The sequence below is a fragment of the Lynx canadensis genome, chromosome B2, assembly GCF_007474595.2.
Source record: "Lynx canadensis isolate LIC74 chromosome B2, mLynCan4.pri.v2, whole genome shotgun sequence".
Taxonomy (NCBI): Eukaryota; Metazoa; Chordata; class Mammalia; order Carnivora; family Felidae; genus Lynx; species Lynx canadensis.
Window position 1 is genome coordinate 106,402,617 of NC_044307.1, and position 19,287 is coordinate 106,421,903.

The following is a 19,287-nucleotide window of genomic DNA, read 5'->3' on the forward strand; positions in this document are numbered from 1 at the left end:
AAAAATGTCAAAGTGGGTGGGTACAGGGTTTAGGATGAGCTATTGCAGGTGTGCGGGGACGAGAGTCGAGCTTGTCTGAGCGGGCAAGCCCTCACACACACACACACCCCACACACACACCATTGCTTTTTCGCGCAGTGCTGCGGTCAGCCAGCTACGCCGCCAAGCCTGGGCTTCGAGGGAAGGGGCGGGCTTCGGCGAAGATTGCTGGGTCCCCGAGATGCCCTAGCTGCAGCCAGCCAAGGTAGAACCTCTATGTCCACAGATAGACAGCGGGACCTGAGCGGGGGGGTGGGGGGGGGGCGGAAGAGTGTGACCCTCAGTGATCACGCCTATTGGCCTCGATCTGTCCTGGTCTCCGCGGCTGCGTGGGCACCTGGGCTCCTGGGCTCCTGCTCAGACCAGACCCTGGGCGCGCGGGCCAGGGCTAAGCCAGGACCTGGCGCAGGGGAGGGCGGAACAGGCCCCTGCAGCCAGCTTGCGCCTAGGCGGCAAGTGACACTGGAAGCTACACGCCCACTTCCCGCCTCTAGGAGGGCACTGTGTGGATGTTTGGTTCAGGTTCGCTCTTTTGCCTCCAGAGAAAACAAAGGTGGTTTTTGCCGTTTTCCCAAACATCCAAGGCGGGAGGGTTGGGGTAGGGGCAGGAAGGATGTTATGCTCCACCTGTGCGCCTAGGTCGCCAGAAGCTCTAAGGAGCCTGCAGAACTCGACACCAAGGCAAGCTGGCTTCCAAAAAGGCTTGCGCAAAACTGGGCTGAATGGTGTCCTTATTTATTTATTTTTATTTAAATCTTCTTTAAAATCGGTTACCGCGCTCGGCACGGCTCACCATTTATAAACCGAACTGAAGACTGGGAGCCATTACCCATTTATTATTCGGGCAAAACCAAAACCTCAGCCCCGAAACAATTTGGCTTAAAATATTCACATCTTGAAGACAAATATATCTTTAAGGGTGCATTTGTTTCCAGTGTTGCAGCCTGAGAATCGATGTCAGACTTTTTGTTTTTGTTTTTGTTTTAATGGGTAATAACCGGAGTTCCCTAATGCACGCGGCGTCTCCCTTGGTTCTGGGCTCTCCGAGCTCCCAAGCCCTGCCCCCGCCGCCACCTCAGGTCTCACCACCGCTATCTCCTTAACGCTCTTTCCACCACCTGCCCCAGCCGTACGGACAGCCTAGTCTCGATTCGCCCCTAAACTTACGGGATGCAGGACTCCCCTGTGACACCCTCCTCCCCAGGGGGCTGTGATGGGAGTGGGGAGTGCTTGGGGAGGATGGAGAGCAACGCCAGAAGCCGGTCCAAGCCTGCCGAGCTCTCAGAGAAGGAAAGGGAACAACGACGCACGTTTCGCAATCAAAATGCATCCTTTCAACGCTTCGAAAATGAAACCTAAAATCCCAGCAGCTGTTTTACTGGTTGAAGAGACTACATACAACAGCCCTCTCTGACCTCCCTGCATTCTCTAGGCCGACTCCTCTTGCAGTCCCCAAAAGTTACCGCAACTTTAAAGGACTCACGCCGAGGAGACCGGGGGCTGCCGGGGGCTGCCGGGGGCTGGGTAAGGCCTCCTGGACTCCTCGAAAGCAGCTCGCACGGGAGGGGCCGGATGCGGGGCGCCAACAACGCAGATGGGGCGGGTTCGGGTGGGGGACTTCAAAGAGAAAGTGCCGGGATCGAACACTAACGAGGCAGAAGGGACCGACCCCAGAGAGCTGAACTGAAGTGTGGGAGCTGGAGGCGGTCGGGCGGGCGGGGTCGGTAGAGGTGCAGGGGCGGTCAGTACTGGCTTCAGCCACCGCCTTCCCCCCCCCCCCCCCCCCCCCCCCCAGAGGGAGCTGCTCCGCTCCCGGGAGGAGTCTTCGGACTCCCTGGACTTCCTGTCTGAGACAACGAGGATCCCCTAGGGGATTCCTGGGGAAGGCGCTACCCTCCCGGCGCTCACCAGGCGCGGAGAGCCCACCTCCTGCCCCACCTCGCCAACCCCGGGCGCACACACTCTCAAATCTCCAGTGTGAGGCCGGGGCTCTCCCAAGGGACCTTTGCCACCACGCATCAAACTTTTTTCTCTCCCCAAGTGCGAGAACCCCCATTTCCCCCCTTCCACACTCCCCCCCTCCTTCTCTCCCATTCCGTCTCTCTCTGGGTTTCTCTGTCTCGCTCTCTCTCGCTTTAGCCTGAGAGTCCTACTCCTCGCGGTGCAAAGCCTCCAGCCTCAAGCTCGGGGGTGCGCCGTTCGCGGTACCCTTGGCCCCCAGCTCGCCGCCGGGCAGCCCCGAGAAACACCTCGGTAGCCCCTCGGCCCCGGTCCCCGGCTCCCTATTGGCCCCCGGTCCCCCCCCCCCCCCCCACGGCCCCCTCCCCCTTCCGCGGCCCAGAGTGGCGTCAGCACGCCTTCCCGGCGTGGGGTTTAAATGCCCACTAGCGGGAGCACCGGCGCTTCTGTCCCGGAGCAGCGTCCGGGTTGAAATTGCCGGGTGGGAGGGGAGCCTGCGAGCAAGCGGGATCCCGAGCCGCGGAGCGCGCTGCCCACCGCTCCGCCCGCAGATGACTCGGGAGCTCGAGCCCAAGCGCCGCCCATGCAGCATCCCTGCGCTCCACCGACCGAGAGTTGATGATAAAATACTTAGCCGTCTCCGCTGCGGGGAGCCATGAGCTGTCTGGATGTTATGTACCAAGTCTATGGTCCTCCCCAGCCTTACTTTGCAGCCGCCTACACCCCCTACCACCAGGTACGTGTCTCCCCCGGGCCGGGACCTCGGAGACGGGTGGCGCGCCCCCGCTGCCTGGAGCACCGCCTGTACCCCGAGGTCCGGGACGCCTCCGCACGGGTCCGGGGCGTCCTACCAGCGGCGGGAGCCTCGGGGATGCGGCGATTGCCGGCGCTGCCACACGGTCGCTTGAGCTAACCCTTTAGCGTGTCCACTTGCGCTCCCGGGAAAGCAGCTAAGCCCTGTTAATGCGTGCCCCGTCCTTCCGGGGAACAATCAGACGAGGTTCGTGTGAGCTGAATTGCCTCCTTAGAGTCTGTCGGACTCCAGATTCTTCGGTGCGGGGTAAGGGGAGCGGCGATCAACGCTCACGCAGGAAAAACCAAACTTTGGTATCAAAGGTGAGAGTGACAAGAGAACAAAAGTAAAGACCTGCCTGTGTCTCTTTCTGTCTGAAATGCAAAGATCTGGCCACTCATCCCTGCAAGCTTATCTAAGGAGTAACTTTATTCCGTTTAAATTCTCAAGGGATCAGGCCAATTAATTCCGGAACCAGAGAATTCGTTACAAAGAGAACTGCGCAAAAGCATGGGTTTTATCATCTTTGCTCTGCAAAGTTCTGGGGATTATTATTGGGGTGCAGTTGACCTGGCAGAGGAGGGCTTCAAAGATAATATACTTTTCGCTTTTCTTGAGGCTGAGTAGCTGCATCTGGCTGTCCTGCTCTCCACAGGACAGTGGTTACCTGTAAGAAGACCACTTAACCCCAACTGGGCAAACTCTTGAAGTTTCCTTTAATTATTCCATTTTCTCTCTTCTCCGAGCTGAGTCTAGGCGACCAGTTTTTCTTCCCATTTCCTCAGCTAGTGTAGTAAAAACTGAGGACCGTAGTCCAGTAAAAGAGTAAGTTCACACACCCAGGAGGCCGTAGGGGTCCCAAGCAGATTTCAAAGTGAGGGCTTGGACCCCTGCTTCAGAGAGACAGAAGTACATCCGGACCCCCAGTCCAAGTTTTTGCCCATTTTGCTTGCAAATTCGGAACGTCTATTCGAAAATTTCCTGCTGAATTAATGATGGAAGGAGTAGGTTTTGCTTTTTCCTTTTTTCCTTCTACCTCCCCCCTTTTTAAACTTTCCATCCAGGGAGTTTGTTTAGTCTCACAATATTCATTTGGGGAATCCTCAGAGTCCCTCATTATAAGCCAAGCGGGAATGTGGTGAAAGTGGTGATATTGCTAAATAACTACAGTCTTTTGGCTTCAGTGTCTGAGATGGTTCCTTCCCAGGCTGTGACTATTGCAAAGAGGAGAGGTGGGTTGATTTTCTGTCTGCTTGGTCCTTTCTCCCCCCTGGGCCTGGACCAATAATCTATTCCATTAAGATCTCCGTTCATCTTTGTATGATCAGCCCGCTTTGAGGCCATCTCTCCCTGCATAAATGCTTTAACACTGCATTCAGTCCATTGCTCACTTCTAAGAAAATATTTCAGCAACCACACTTGGTTTTTAAAATCGCTACCAGACAGCCATAATTCACTCAACCTCACAGCCAAGATCTTCTTCTCTCCCTTTTATTACTTGTTTCCCCAATGTGCATAGAGATGGTGAAGGCAGAAGTGCTCAGGTTTTTCCTTACTCAAAAGAAGAGCTCTTTAAAAACTGAGCTAGACTCTTGAGTGGACATTTTATGGGTGACCAAACAAATATCAACTTGCATTTATTTAAATGATTCATGTCAGGATGTCATTCCACGTTTGTACCCCACATGATTCCTTCCCAAATAGAACTACCTCATACCTCTTCGCAGTTCTTCATTCACATTCCTGGCTGTGCTGCACAGAGTGGATTTTGGTGTTTTCGTGCTCTGTCACAACGATGCTTAAAGTCTTGCATCTTGTGCATCTACCTTGGATTCTTAAGCAGGGGACAATCAGGCCCAAACTGGAATTGGATGCCCTTCACCCTTGGAGCCTGATTTTAAAAATACATCTGCCCTGAGCCTGGCTCTGCGGTCAAACTCCGCTTATATCCTGGCTGCTTAGGCATCTTCTGGGACCTTTACCCTGACACCTTCAGAGAGCTTTCCGTGTGGTCTAGCGGCGATTCTGGGGAGACAGAGACACCAAGAAAGGCAGTCTGCCTGTCAAGAAGCTCGCACAAGAAGCACAGGGGCGTATGCATGAATGTCAGTTTTCCCCTGGATACCTTAGGGATCTGACCCCAACTTGCCATCTCCTCTATTCTTTCTCTCTTTGAGCAGAAACTAGCCTATTACTCCAAAATGCAGGAAGCCCAAGAGTGCAACGCCAGCCCCAGCAACAGCAGCGGCAGCTCCTCCTTTTCCAGCCAAACTCCAGCCAGCATAAAAGAGGAAGAAGGCAGCCCAGAGAAAGAGCGCCCACCAGAGGCAGAGTACATCAACTCCCGCTGCGTCCTCTTCACCTATTTCCAGGGAGACATCAGCTCCGTGGTGGATGAGCACTTCAGCAGAGCCCTGAGCCAGCCTAGCAGCTATTCCCCAAGCTGTACAAGCAGCAAAGCACCCAGGAGCTCGGGGCCCTGGCGGGGTGAGTAAAGGGCCCGCTTCTAGGGGCAAATAGAGAGCCCTCTCAGCCTGGGGCCCAGCCACAGAGGCTCGAGGGAAGGCAGCTGAAGGAATCCTAGGTGTCAGAGGAGTTGAGGATGGGCATGTGGGGAGAGTAAGTAAAAGGAAGGAAGAAAGACCTCTCCTTGCAGAGGCAGAGCGGAGTAGAGCAGCGACCTAGAAAAACCACCAGCCTTGGAATTGGGAGTCCTGGGTTTCGTGCTGGCTCCACCAACTTCCTAGCAACATGACCTTGGGCAAGTCTCTTAACCTCTTTGAGGTCACTCTATTTACTGGTCTCTAAAATTAGAATGATACCTGCCCTCTTAACTATCCCTGGAGATGGCTGTTCAGCAAACAGAAAACTGTGTGTAAATGTGCTGCGGAAATGTGAGGTTTCCAACACTCTCCCAAGCCCTGAGGGAGATCTGCATCTACAACAACTTACAGGGCACTTGTAAGTTCCTGAAAATTTGCCCAGAGAACCCCACTGTCAGCAAAACCTGCTGAAGAATGTCTCCTAAACTGTCCGTATGCTTTTTGCCAGGTTTGAATTCCTTAGGAAATTTTGAAGCAGAAAATGTCTTTCAGAAAGAAAATTAAAGTACCAAAAAAATAAAAATTTAGGTACAGCTGAAACATCTCTAAGGATTTTCGCCAAACACACCCCCCTCTTTATTCTACCCTTCTCACAAAGCACTGCTTTCTCTAGCCTGGGAGAATGATTTATTGGACAAGTCAACTAAATCTCCCTTCCATTCTGAAATCTCAATCTCCTTTAATTTCCAGGACAAGGAAACAAACTTTCTCACTAAACTTAATTCTTGATGTGTACCAAGCTGAGAAACAAAGACTTTGCTGTAAAAAGGAACACAAGTATTACATTTTATGGGGAAATGACAACCCCCACCCTCCCTTTTTTTCTTAAGAGTGTCTGACAGTTTGTACAAGCCTTGCCTAGATAAGATCCCCAAATCATGAGTTTTGAACACAGAACATTCTTTTTATTCTCCAGTTACCTAAATATTTTTAACAGGAAGACAGTTCACCACTTAGAATGCATTTTTAATTTTTAATTCTTTAGAATGTTCTGCAGATGCCTTCCCCAGAGGAGATGCTCAGTACAGGTCCCTAGGATTAAATCTTTCTTTCCCTCCCCTTCCACTAAAGGCAACACATTTGACCTAAATGCTGTTCTCTTAAAAATGCCTCCAGGCACTAGGGGTCAACAGTGATACTGGCAATAATAATTATTATTCCTGGCGTCCACACTTTAACGAACAAATATTATTAATTAAAACGTAAAAGATCTGTCCCTTTGTGTCCCTCTGCAAATAATACAGCTGCCCTTTTAGTAAGTCTAGTTTACTCTTTTGCTTGAGTTCTTGGAAAAAAATATTTGAAAGAAGGTTTCTAGAAAGGAGGCTAATAATAGCAAGACTTCGAAATATGTCGATGGACTTCCAGTCTATCAGAGGCCCTGGAGGGGCACATTTTCTGGAGCTGGGGAGGGTGAAACGCGAGAGGGGGTAGTGAAATCTCTAGGCTGCCGACCAAGAGTGGGAAGAGGTATCTTTAGCTAGGGGAGAGAGAGGCTGCGGGTTGGGAATGGGAGGCCGTGTCTGCCCCGGAGCCGCCGAGGCAGCGCAGCCCGCAGTGGAGGAAGCTCCCAGCGCCCCAAAACTGGAACTGCAGAGGGGAATCTCACCGCTCTGCCTCCCCAGCCTGTTCTGGGGTTTCCGCACTGGAAACGCGTCTGCGAAATCCGAGGAAGCCGCCCTCCTTCCCAAAGAGTTTCTCCCATTTTGCGGTGCCTCGACCTCGAATTCGCAGGGTGCATCCGCCTCCGAAAGACGCCGCCCCCGTGGGCGGGCAGCGGGTCGGCTCCCGGCCGCGGCTCGCCCGCACTTTGCCCGCCTGGCGCGTTCAGCGCTCCCGCTTCCATCTACCTGCGGTGACGCGCTCCTCTCTTCCTTTCCTCCCCTCCGCCTCGCCTGCCTGCAGACGGCTCCTTCCCGATGAGCCAGCGCAGCTTCCCCGCCTCCTTCTGGAACAGCGCGTACCAGGCTCCGGTGCCCGCGCCGCTGGGCAGCCCGCTGGCCACCGCGCACTCGGAGTTGCCCTTCGCCGCCGCCGACCCCTACTCGCCCGCCGCGCTGCACGGCCACCTGCACCAGGGCGCGGCCGAGCCCTGGCACCACGCGCACCCGCACCACGCGCACCCGCACCACCCCTACGCCCTGGGCGGCGCCCTCGGCGCCCAGGCCGCCGCCTACCCGCGGCCCGCCGCCGTGCACGAGGTCTACGCGCCGCACTTCGACCCGCGCTACGGGCCGCTGCTGATGCCGGCAGCCTCGGGGCGCCCGGCCCGCCTCGCGCCCGCGCCGGCGCCCGCGCCCGGCAGCCCGCCCTGCGAGCTCTCCGCCAAGGGCGAGCCGACCGGCGCAGCGTGGGCCGCGCCCGGGGGACCCTTCGCGAGCCCCGCGGGGGACGTGGCCCAGGGTCTGGGACTCAGCGTGGACTCAGGTAAGCGGGAGAGGGACCTTGGCCTCCCCGGACCCCTCCTGCCCTGTGTCCGACCCTGGGTTGAGCCCCGGACCTCCCTTAGTTCTCCTTGGAGACCCCAGTGACCTTGTGGCCCAGGGGTCTGCATGGCAGGGTTGTGCTTCAGTAAACAGATGACCCAGTGTCATCGGTGTGGGCAGAATGAGAAAGTGGGCTTTTCCCCCCCAAATTAAATTTAAATAAATAAATAAGTAATAAATAAATTTGTTGGAAAGGTTCTATAGCTCTGCGCTGTTCAATCCTGTAGCCGCTAGCCACTTGAAAGGTGGCCAGGAGGAACTGGGATGTGCTTACGTGCCTGACACACACTGGATTTCAAAACTGTACCAAAAAAGAATGTGAAATTCATCTCACTGGTATTTTTATGTTGACTGCATGTTGAAATACTTTCGACACGTTGCATATTGAACATACTGGGTTAAATAAAATATATTGCGAAGATTCATTCTCACCTGGTTCTTTTTACTCTTTTTCAACGTGGCTGCTAGAAAATTTAGAATTATGCCTGTGGCCCCCATTGTGTTTTTATTGGACAGCGCTGATCTAGAGGACCTGCTCAGAGTGTAGTTCATAATCTTCTAAAGTGGGGGGGGGGGGGTACTGTCTCCTGGTGACAGTTATAAGGAAAGGAAAATATGATTTTGTTATCAACTTAATCGCCAATTAAATAGGTGTCTTAAAATGTAAAACTTAAGAAGGAGAATGTGCTCTTAATGACGATACTGAATTTCTGACTTAAGGAGTTGAATTTGAAAGGTACATTCAAATAAGGGTTTACTCTTCTGCTTGCTTTACTTTTAGAGCATAACCAAAAAAATGGTTATATTATAAATGCAATCATTGGCTTGTAGTCTTGCCCACTCGCCCTTCCTGCAGGTGAAGATTTGACATTTCTGTTTGCTTTGCTTTTACTTTCATTCATGCCCTTTAGATGAATTCTGCGACATTTGCAATAAAACTGTGGCGTTTGTCTTTCTCTTTCCTTAAATACCTGTGCCTTCCCGTCCCCAACCCCTTCTCTCTCCCTCTCTTGTTTTTCTTCTCCGTCTCTCTCTCTCTCTCTCTCTCTCTCTCTTGTTTTCTCTCTGTTTTCAGGTTTGCAGCCTCAGGACAAAAGCAAGGATCTGTACTGGTTTTAGACAGCCCACCTTCTTCCCTGTAGGTCTCTGCATAGCGCACTTGATGGCACTCAGCTGAAATCGAGTGGGTTTGTAACAGCTTCTGATCTTGGTTTGCAGCTCGTCGCTATTCCCTCTGTGGTGCATCCCTCCTGAGCTGATCTGCTGACCCAGGGTTTCCCCTTCCCTTTCCCTTCTGACCAGCTGTGGAGGCTCAGCATCTGTGCCTCTCACTTCATGGATGAGGACATGGGGGAAGGCAGAGACTTCAAACTTCTCCGTGTATTGGGAAAACCAAAACACACATCTACAGAAATATTATCAAACCATAATTCCTTCTGTGGAAAGAGCAGATCCAAAGACTGAATTATGTTGAATGACTTTTGGGCACATCACTGGAAATATCTGCGGTGAGGTCACTTAGATGATACGATGTCATAAATTTTCCTGGAAAGAGGAGGAAAAAAAGAGACTTTTTGGTGTGAATATTTTTTATGCTGATGTGAATTATTTCATTAAGTAGTGTGGCCGTAGCACTACGGATGTCAGTATCCTCACATTTGAAATGTATTTGTATTTGCATCAAAGACTGTGGTAGAGAAGTAAAAGAGGCCAATTCCTTCTTCCTCACCTCATAGCCTCCAGTTCCCTTCCTGCCAGCTCCCTCGCTGCAATACCCACTCCAGACACAAAGACACACTTTTTTCCTTTGGACTGTGAACATGGAAGCCTCAGGCTAAATGTGAGTGGCAAGTGGCTTATCTGGAGCCACCTGCCCAAGTCTTACTGAAATGCAGCTGTTGTAGGACAACTGTTTAAAACTCCAGAAATACATCGACCAAGGTGGCACTTCCCAGTGTTTGGCACAACAATTGCAATTTCACTGGATATATTTTATATGTGTGTGTGTGTGTAGATATATATCATATTTTTTACGAGGAACGTTTTACGATGAAAGAAGAAACCCTTCTCTGCCTTCTCTCCCACAAATTCTGCCTCTCCTTCTATCCTCCTCTGGATGAAAAGAAGCAACAAGAGATCCCCAACTGTCTCTGTGAAGAACTAGGAATCACCACAAGGGGAAGAAATGTCCATGGAGTCTCTAATACCTCGAATATTCCTCTCAGTCTCTATGGTCATGATTTGGGCACTTCAGTTTTGGGACAGGGGAAGGGGTCTGTGCGTGGGCAAAATTGAAGGTGATGAGGAAGAAGGAACAAACATTAAAGATGTCTCTTTACTACAAGGTAACTGTGTTATTTCATAAGAAGAAAATAAATGTCCTAGTCTTTCTCCAGTAGAATAAAATAATTTATAGTAGTACAATCTGATGTCAGTAAGTACCATTACTTTATATGTAGAGTGTCTGTGTTTTTCCAAAGTGTTTGCCATTCTGTGAAAGCTGATAACTCTTTTCCACTTCCCATCAACCCTGGAGGTGAGAAGTTAGGTAGCCCACCTCTGTTTCACAAATGAGAAAATTGTGGCCCACGGAAGCCCAGGGCTTATCTGTCAGCATTCACTGGGTTAAAAGCAGAGATGATGCTGAAAAGGCTACCTGTGCACCATTCAGTCAGGTACATTATTATTGTTACTTTGTAAATTCTAGACTCTTAAAACAGTATTCAGTTAAAAGGTGTTTTGGGAATATTGGTTATATTATATTTTAATAAGGTAGGCTATGAAACCAAACCTACCAGGAGGAAGAAAAAAAAAAAGGAAAAGCGAGAAAGAGAGAGAGAGAGAGAGAGAGATTATCTAAGAAATTAGTGGTCTTTCTCTTAATTTTCTCTTGATGCCAAAGTTGCGTTCACTCACTTCATTCACTAAAATGCCCAAGGGAGAGATTTTGTGTTATGTTCCAATTGCCCTTGCAGATTGTGAAAACATAAAAAGATGAGTTCAAACATTGACCTCCATTGTAACGTGAGAAACAAATTTATCTTGGATGATCATCTCAGGAGTTGGGGCGGTAAGGGACCCTATTCAGTGTATGGCTTAGGGGAGTTACCCAGCCCCTCTTTCCATCATTATGGTCATCACAAGAACCTATCACTGGTGTTGCTCATACGGAAGGTACTCTCTGGTCATGGTGCCCAGATGTGATAACACTCATAACAACTAATGCTGTTTCTCAGGCACTGGTCTGAGGGCTTTGCATGTAGGTTAACTCATTTAAGTCTCACAACAATTCTATGTTATATTTATTATCATGATCCCCTTCTTACTGAGACAACAGAGGCTCACAGAGGAGAAATAATTTGCCCAGCCACACAGCCATTAAATGGCAGAGCCAGGGTTCCAACCCACTGTGGTAACTACTACTTGCCCTCTTCTAATTTGTCTTCAGTGGCTCAACTTTGGGTCCACTTTGCCCTCCACAGTAGATGAATAAGGAAGGGAAGGAGGCAGGGCAGCCAAGGATGACACATCATAGAACTTACAAAATCCCTGGTCTCAAAGGAACTATCCTAAGACATTTTCACACCCTTTCATCAAATGATACTAACTATAGACCATTCAGTCAGAGGCAGATATCCATTCTCCTCCAGGAGGCAATTATTATTGCTTCTCTTATTAATTCACTTCAGTATTTTCCAGACTTCACTGCTCTGAAGCTCCTCACACCCAACCCGACCAAGTCGTGTCAGAGTTAGCCTGAGGTTTGGACATTGAAGCAATAACTAAAATTAACTTTGGACTTCTCTGTGGATTTTTTTAATCCATGTTCCATTGGCACGGATCACCGGTATATACAAGCATAAATAAAATGCATTAAGTTCCGGCTCGCTTTTTAGAATTTGCCGCTGAGTATGCAGTTAGGGAAGGAAGCACGGTGGTAGTGCGTTCTTTGCTGGACATGGTCTCCAAGTGTCCCCATTGGAAGAGGCTGTGCCCGTGCCCCACTGCGACAGCGCTCACAGGATCTCTGATCAGGACCCACAGGGAGCACTTTCCCAGCCACGGGCCCCTGGTTACTGAAACCTCTCTCCTGAGCTGCATCTGACCTGAATATCAGGTTGCTGGTGAGGAGACTCATTCACTGGAACTGGCCTTTGGGGCAGTCCTGAACAGACCATCCAGACTCCAGCGACCTGGCACATAGGACACACGGATCACAGCATTTTCCTCCGTGTTGTATGTTCCCAAAGTAGAAATGCACAATAACCTAGAACTAGAAGGATTCTGTCCGTGTAATAAGAGCATCAAAGAGAACCTCGGTGAAAGAAGAGTCCTGACTGACAGGCGGTAGGCCCACCAAACCCACGCAAAATACGAATTCCCATGCCTGTCATTAATTTTCATGAAATGAGGCAGCTTTGAGAAGGCAAACTAGTGGTTGACAAAAGGACATTCAAGGGAATGAAAGATGACAGGAGACAAGGCAAACAGGACGTTTTCACGTGTGTTACACCTGGTTGGGAGCCCGAGGGAAAGATAAGCTTCTGCTCCCCTCATCCCCGCTGGCACTGGCGGCCTCCTCACGCACTCTTCCCTCCGCGCTTGGCCTCCGCTGAGCCAGAGGTGATGAAAAGGGGAGAGACAGCTCTGCGCCACCAAGTAATCCTTTTGCCGATTGCCCTCTGGCTGAGAACTCAGTCACCCAGCTTCAGGGAACTCTATCTGTTCTACTCCTTTAGTTTAAAAGGAGTTTCCAGCCTGTCTCATTTCCCCCTTTGAAGTTCTATTTCAATGTGTGGCAAATTCTAGCAATGACTTAAGATTGATTTGGGCCTGGATGGGAAGGAGGGCAGAGGTGGTGGATGTGAGGACTTAGATCCCCTGACTGGAAGCTTCTCTTGACACTCTTTCTGGGTAAGTACTGCACTTTCTGTGCTCATTTTTATCTGAGGAAACAACTCTTAAGATCAATTTAACCTCCAGTTTGCTCAGAATCATAAACCCTGCATTCATGTGCAGACACCCATAACCCTCCTATCGAAATAAACAAGAATTTTTTTTAACACGTAGCGATTGATCACTGTGGGGTTGGAGGAGATAAAAAAAAAATTAATACAACTTAGACAAACTGCTTTCCATATAAATGCTTTTTCTGTAAATTACACTTTAATTTTTTTTTAAGTTTATTTACTTTGGGAGAGAGACGGAGAGAAAGCAAGCAGGGGAGGAGCAGAGAGAGGGAGAGACAGAATCCCAAGCAAGCTCCAAGCTAACAGCGCAGAGCCCTACATGGGCCTTGAACTCACAAACGTTGAAATCATGACCTGAGCCGAACTCAGGAGTTGGATGCTTAACAGACTGAACCACCCAGGCGCCCCTCTATAAATTCCATTTTAAATGTAATTCTTATAGTCAAAGCATTAAAGAAAAATTGAAAGATATTTGCAAAGACTTTAAAAATAAATGAAACCAGGGGCACCTGGTTGGCTCAGTCCATTAAGCAACCAACTCTTGATTTCGGCTCAGGTCAGGATCTCTCCATTCATGAGACTGAGCCCCAACTAGAGCTCCATGCATGGAGCCTGCTTGGGATCCTCTCTCTCCCCCTCTCCCTGCCCCTCCCCAGTCGTGCTCTCTCTCAATAATAAATAAATAAACTTTAAAAAAAAATAACTGAAACCAAAAAACCTAAGATTTGTTTATAAAATTGCATTAACTCTGTTAATAATATACCTGCAAATAATTCACATTTTGATCATACTTATCAAAGTCCATACTCTATATATTCCATTTTCCTTGCAAGACTTTTAGGAATTAATATTATTCATTATTTATTACATACTCCTAAAATCTGGAGTAAAGGAATAAAAGTCCTGAAGGCAGTATCATTATTAGATTTGCTGTTTATACGTAACTGAAGTTTTGACATTTATACAAGCAACATGGTTAGGCAAACATAAATCTCCCATTTCCCCATGAATAAATTAAACTCTAACAATATAAATATGGTCTCCTCACAACAGAATCTATCTACAAATCTTTCTCTCTCTTTCACACACACACACACACACACACACACACACACACTGATGCAGGCCTAAAGGGAAATCAGAGACACCGTGCCCTCAGACAGGCACAGACACAAATGATTATTCTCACTTGACAGACCAACTGTACCGCTCTTTCCTTGTATTTCACTCCAGCCCCAGAGGGCTGGATCAGGAAAGAGACACTTGATAGCTGCTGGTTCCGTGGCTGAAATATTTGTAAAGTTAACGCATAATCTGAAAGCAGAAGCTAATAAATTATAGAGTGCTAATTGGAGCTGGAGTGGAGCTGTCAATCACGTTATCCCAAACAGAGAGACCCTCATACCCTAAAAAGGCAAAGCAGCCTACAGGAACAGCTCCCAGTTGTTTCCAGCCTTCACCTGAACCCCAGCATAAACATTGAGTCCAGGCAGCGTGGCCTCAGGCAGAGCTGGCAGAAGTGATTCTGCTAATCCAACCTCACTTTAAGAAGACACAGATTCTCTTTTAGGAGGAGAGAGTAAAATGGTTTCACCAAAGTATTGTGTTCCGAGTAAAATAGTTTTACCGAAGTATTAATGTTTAGAGAAACATATTTACAGAAATATATATATATATATATATATATATATATATCTCAAATTTACTAGGACACTACTCGGGTAAAATGTTAACCTTTATTTGGAGTTTTTCACTTAAACAAGTTTAACTCAATAAGAGAAAAATCTCAAGTTCTCCACAAATTAATGTCATATCTACCTCAAGTTAGAGTACCTCTAGGAGTTTTCCAATATACTCTTACAGAACCCAGTCCTATAGAACAAAAATAAGATGTCCACACTTCTAATGCCTTACTGGAACTCATTCAGTTCCTCCTGAAAGAGCAGCAGCAGATTTTTTATTCTTTTGTTTTGTTCTTATAAAATCTTGGTGATCTCTGGTTCTACTTATCTCCCACTGTTTCAGATGGCTAAAGTCATTTTGTTCAAACTGTCCTCCTCTGTCATCATCATTTCCTACCCATCGTTTCCTACCCAAACCGTATAAATCAATAAATATATAATTATTACATATAAGAAAATTTAGGTTGAAGGTAAACTAAATTTTTGGAAAACAAAACTAAAGAATTAAAATGTTTTGATTCCTAATCAATATTTGTGTGACTCTCATGACCTAGTTACCAGGTAGAAATTTTTACCAACATTTACGTATGGGATCTATGCTTTGGTCTTTATGTGTATTTACAACTAGTAAAATACTCTTATAATTTAGAAACTTCTTTAGAATGCTTGAAATAAAAATAGTTCTCACTCGGGCAAAGCAAATCGCACATCTTAAAATTTCAAACACACAATGGCTCAAATCAACAATTATAATAATGGGAATGTCATAAGCTTATTTCTTTTCCGGCTAATTCTCATTGCTATAGCCTTGCCCTTATTTTTGGCAACTACGTTACTGGCCCTGTGCCAATAATGGCACTATCATGAAATGGGATGGAAAACAAAAATACGTATTTTGTTGTTGCTGCTGTTTAGTTTTACTAGGTGCAATAGTATTTCTTTTTTTCTTCATCTACCACATTTTACGCAATGTGTTATGCATCCCACAAAATGATTGGATGTTTTTCATCTAGTATCATATGACTTTTTTTTATATTGTACCTGCTTTTTTTAATGGAGGTTCTGATATCTGAAGAAGCACTGCCTAAAGGTTCTGTATTATTAGTGTTATCCCACCTTGCTTGGTGGAGTGTGAAATCCTGTTTTTACTTCAGGCAGTTTCTCCTCCATACCCAGAAACTGATGGACAGATTTTGGTAACAAACATAGAGAATAGAGCTTATGATATTTGTTCTTCCTTGTCAAAGACTTCTAAGAACACATTTTTTTGCTTGCACTTTAAAAAGAGAATTTTTTTTAATGTTTTATTCTCTAGAGAGAGAGAGACAGAGCGTGAGAGGGGGGAAGGACAGAGAAAGAGGGAAACACAGAATCTGAAGCAGGCTCCAGGCTCCAAGCTGTCTGCACAGAACCCTCACGAACCGTGAGATCATGACCTGAGCCGAAGTCGGACGCTCAACCAACTGAGCCACCCAGGCGCCCTTTGCTTGCACTTTTTTAAAGGAATAAGAGAAGAGTCTAGGGAAATGTCAGATTTATACCCTGAGGGAAAACCACAATGAAACTGTATTCAATTGGAATTGGTGAGAAGGAAAATTATTCACAATTTTATGTTTAACAGTTCCAAACTATGTAGTTAATAAATAAAAGTTACTAATACTGACACCTTCATCTTGCATTGAAGAGATGTCTGGTTATTTGATATTTAAGGAGCGGTGTTATTATAAATATGACCGAAAAATTTTTAAATCCACCATTGGGATACTGCCATCTCCCTTTTTTGCCTGAGATATAAAGTGTATTGGAACTAAAAAGGAAAAATAAACAATGCTTCCCAGCCACAAAATGTACCAGGCCGCAGGTTAATATAGTCTTTAGGTCTTGGGAGAAAAAAGAAAATACAGGTACCACTGAATCTCCCTATGTTACAGAACAGCAATAAGGGCAATACATTAAATGTTAAAATAAAACAAAATTAGACAGTTTAATAGTGTGTAATTTTTCGGGTCCTAAAAGCTTATGAGAACATTTCTTACTGCTATTTTAGAGTCCATATTTAATTTTTGTCACCTCCTTTATTAGAGGAATTTCTAACTTGAACTCAGTTACACACCATTTATTCTTTTTCTCCTTAACATAAACAGAAAAGTCCTACAAGTGACAGGAGAGAAAATACTTTGTATGTTGTCTTTTCATTTTCTGATCTACTTCTTATGCTTTCTTGTCCTGTGTATCCATAGCAACACTCAGAATGAAGTTAGAGCTACTTTGTCTCAGTTTTCAGGAGGACATCAAACTCACCTTCAGCTCAACAATGCACAATGTAGAAATTAACAGTACCTAAACACAACTCTAGTTGACTGTTCTGGGTTAGAGCAGTTTGCAATGTTTAATCATATTCCACACTTCCATGGAATTGTAAATTCCTTGTAAATTCCTACCTCCTGCTGTATTAGAAAACCTTCACTCTAACTACCCTGTTACCCAAATGTTATCTCTTCTTCGAAATCTAACAAGTTCTGCCTCTTCCGTGAAGCCTTGTCTCCACCCCAGACCCGGTGAGTATTCTCGTCTTTATCAGGACTCTTCCCATCTAATGTCTGTGACATTCACTTGGCATTTATTTTCTAACCTCTTGGGACAAAAGTTCAGAATTTAAGAGGTTGCGGTAACCCTAAAGATCATCCCATTCACCCTTGAGTTGTAATATTCTTTACCTCCTTAACTAGATAGTAAATACATTGGGCAGGGACCACCAATTATTTTGTGAAAAACACACTCAAATTATTGCATTAATTTTTTTATATTTTATTAGGTGCAAGTGAATTTAAAAATAGAAGTTGAGCTGAAGTTTGAAGTAAAAGTTAAAAAAAAAAAAAAGAAAAGGAAAGGAAAACTATCTGGAAGCCCGCTTCGGTAAAGAAAATCCTTTTGTTAAAAGGAGTGGGGAGCTCACCACTTTTAGTAGGAGCCAGTTAGGGTCAAATATCATTTTTCTTCACTTGTTTCCCACTCCTTGTGCTCAAGACATCACTTCAACAATTACCGTCTCTTCTCCCTGTATCATCAGTCTGCCCCCTCTACTGGATCATTCCCACTAATACAAAACAGGTTGCAATATTCCTGCCTTTATACAAACGAAAACAAAACAAAACAAAAAACTCCCTTAACCCCATCTCCTTCCAGTTATTTCTGTTCCCTTTAAATGACAAAACACCTGACATGAGTCATCTGCTTGCTCCCTCCATTTACTTATTCATTTTCCTTTTACCCACTCTAAGTTTCCTCTACATACGCAACAGTCAAGGCCATCGGTTAGCTCCCTATGTCTAAATCTGAAGGTCAGTTCTCAGTAATCCTTTTACCTGTCTCATCAATAGGGTGATACACCAGTTATGATTTTCTGATAAGCAGATGCCAAGACACGTACCACGTGCTGGAGGCCTTATTATGTTCTAGCAAAGATACTACATCTGGCAGAGCAACTATAATTGGAGCTCTATTTGATTTAACTGCGGGTATGCTTGTTCTTTTCCAGGAGCCATGCAGTTTCTGTAGGACCTCTGGTGAATTAAATAGCAAGACGACAGAAACCTTGAACCCTGCAACCTTTAGATCTTTACTGATGGCACTAACCGCTGTCATCCGCTGGGTTTTGACTTTTTTTTTTTTTTTTTTTTTTATTTTTGGGACAGAGAGAGACAGAGCATGAACGGGGGAGGGGCAGAGAGAGAGGGAGACACAGAATCAGAAACAGGCTCCAGGCTCTGAGCCATCAGCCCAGAGCCTGACGCGGGGCTCGAACTCCCGGACCTCGAGATCGTGACCTGGCTGAAGTCGGACGCTTAACCGACTGCGCCACCCAGGCGCCCCTGGGTTTTGACTTTTTATTTGACTTTGTTTCGACTCGGCCAGGGGAGGGAAACTAGGAGGGCCGGAGTTTCAGAGGTTCCCACTTGGCCTGACACCTTTCAAGGAGAGAGAGAAAGGAGGATGGGATAGAAAAGAACCTCCGATGACAGTGCCATTCTGGGAAAGTCTCAGCTGAACTGAAAGAAAGTCCCCAAGTCAAAATGGCCAGTTAGCGGCCAGTAACGTCCACTTTGGGCAGGAATGGCACATTTCTGGTACTCCTCCGTATTCAGTCATTGGAGGGAAATGGCCTGAGGGAAGCATGACCTGGCATAAATGTCACAGTAGATCTGAAAGTACAGCAGCTGGAGGTGTCAATTAGCCACGCTCCCAATAGCAGGTTCTCTTGAAAGATGATCCAAATAGCACACCTCCACGTCCACCACAGGGGACCATACAATTTATGGTCTGAACAAGATCACTTTCTAATTTTTTTTTTCAACTTTTTAATTTATTTTTGGGACAGAGAGAGACAGAGCATGAACGGGGGAGGGGCAGAGAGAGAGGGAGACACAGAATCGGAAACAGGCTCCAGGCTCTGAGCCATCAGCCCAGAGCCCGACGCGGGGCTCGAACACACGGACCGCGAGATCGTGACCTGGCTGAAGTCGGACGCTTAACCGACTGCGCCACCCAGGTGCCCCTGAACAAGATCACTTTCAAGTGTGAAAGGGACACTGGTAGTAATTAATCGAGGATGAAGGCATACAGGGGGACTATCCTGGACAAGCTGGTCCATAAGGCTACCTTCCTTATCAATAATATTTGACACAGTTCATAATTCCATCCTTCTTCAAACACTTTTTCCACTTGGTTTCCAGGATTCCACTCTCTTGATCTTCA

At 46.9% G+C, this 19,287-nt stretch overlaps 1 protein-coding gene across 1 annotated transcript; it reads left to right on the forward strand.

Annotated features, from left to right (window-relative positions):
• Nucleotides 1-2,551: 2,551 nt before the first annotated feature.
• VGLL2 (vestigial like family member 2) lies at nt 2,552-10,281 on the forward strand. The gene is made up of 4 exons (XM_030314603.1): nt 2,552-2,734; nt 4,972-5,278; nt 7,300-7,821; nt 9,099-10,281. Exons 1-4 carry the CDS (start codon nt 2,654-2,656, stop codon nt 9,137-9,139), a joined length of 951 nt encoding a protein of 316 aa, XP_030170463.1. The 5' UTR covers nt 2,552-2,653; the 3' UTR covers nt 9,140-10,281.
• Nucleotides 10,282-19,287: the final 9,006 nt, after the last annotated feature.